The sequence below is a fragment of the Phaethon lepturus genome, unplaced genomic scaffold, assembly GCF_000687285.1.
Source record: "Phaethon lepturus isolate BGI_N335 unplaced genomic scaffold, ASM68728v1 scaffold39758, whole genome shotgun sequence".
NCBI classification, from domain to species: Eukaryota; Metazoa; Chordata; class Aves; order Phaethontiformes; family Phaethontidae; genus Phaethon; species Phaethon lepturus.
Window position 1 is genome coordinate 1 of NW_010556176.1, and position 1,375 is coordinate 1,375.

At 58.8% G+C, this 1,375-nt stretch overlaps 1 protein-coding gene across 1 annotated transcript; it reads left to right on the forward strand.

The window, feature by feature from the left end:
- Positions 1–6: 6 nt before the first annotated feature.
- Positions 7–1,154, forward strand: LOC104614571 (somatostatin receptor type 1). Its single transcript, XM_010292402.1, has one exon. The coding sequence runs from the start codon at positions 22–24 to the stop codon at positions 1,090–1,092; it is 1,071 nt and encodes a 356-aa protein (XP_010290704.1). The 5' UTR covers positions 7–21; the 3' UTR covers positions 1,093–1,154.
- Positions 1,155–1,375: the final 221 nt, after the last annotated feature.

Sequence of the window (1,375 nt, forward strand, 5' to 3'; positions counted from 1 at the left end):
GAGGAGGCGGCGGCGGGGGGCATGGACTCGGGCGGCAGGAACTCGTCCGGCGCCCCGAACAGCACCCTGAGCGAGTCTCAGGGCAGCGCCATCCTCATCTCCTTCATCTACTCCGTGGTGTGCCTGGTGGGGCTGTGTGGCAACTCCATGGTCATCTACGTGATCCTACGCTATGCCAAGATGAAGACGGCCACCAACATCTACATCCTCAACTTGGCCATCGCGGACGAGCTGCTGATGCTCAGTGTCCCCTTTCTGGTCACCTCCACCCTGCTGCACCACTGGCCCTTTGGCTCGCTGCTCTGCCGCCTGGTGCTCAGCGTGGATGCCATCAACATGTTTACCAGCATCTACTGCCTGACCGTGCTCAGTGTGGACCGCTACATCGCTGTGGTGCACCCCATCAAAGCGGCTAGGTACCGCCGGCCCACTGTGGCTAAGATGGTAAATCTGGGTGTCTGGGTGCTTTCCATCCTCATCATCCTGCCCATCATAATCTTCTCCAACACAGCGGCCAACAGTGATGGAACGGTGGCTTGCAACATGCTCATGCCAGAGCCCACCCAGAGGTGGCTGGTGGTCTTTGTGGTCTACACCTTTCTGATGGGCTTCTTGCTGCCTGTGGTGGCCATCTGCCTCTGCTACATCCTCATCATTGCCAAGATGCGCATGGTGGCCCTGAAGGCTGGCTGGCAGCAACGCAAACGCTCAGAGCGCAAGATCACCCTCATGGTTATGATGGTGGTGATGGTCTTTGTCATCTGCTGGATGCCCTTCTACATCGTGCAGCTGGTCAATGTCTTCGTAGAGCAGGATGATGCCACCATCAGCCAGCTCTCTGTCATCTTGGGCTACGCCAACAGCTGTGCCAACCCCATCCTCTATGGCTTTCTCTCGGACAACTTCAAGCGGTCCTTCCAGCGGCTGCTCTGCCTCAGCTGGATGGACAACGCTGCGGAGGAACCCATCGACTACTATGCCACTGCTCTCAAGAGCAGAGCGTACAGCGTGGAGGACTTTCCCCCAGACAACTTGGAGTCAGGGAGCATGTACAGGAACGGCACTTGCACCTCCAGGATTACCACCCTCTGACCCCCCTCCACTTCCCTACTGCCCCCCAGCAGGAGGGTGAGCGAGGCCAGGGCTGTAGCATGGGGAGGCTGGGAGGGAGGGGGTTTCGATCTTGCCTATCAGCAATGGTGTTTGGCACGAGAAGGAGTGAAGAAAATAGAAAACCCCGCTTCCTGGGTCTGCTGCCCCATCCCCTCCGACTGCCTCCCTCGAGAGCGGGCGCGTTCACTGCTGCTTTGACACCCCCTTAGCGAACTGCTGTACTCGTGGGTCAACTTGGGGTCTGGCGGTCAGGATCTGCCAC

Excerpts from the sequence above, each read along its gene's own strand:
- LOC104614571 (XM_010292402.1), top strand. The coding sequence starts at position 22 with ATGGACTCGGGCGGCAGGAACTCGTCCGGCGCCCCGAACAGCACCCTG.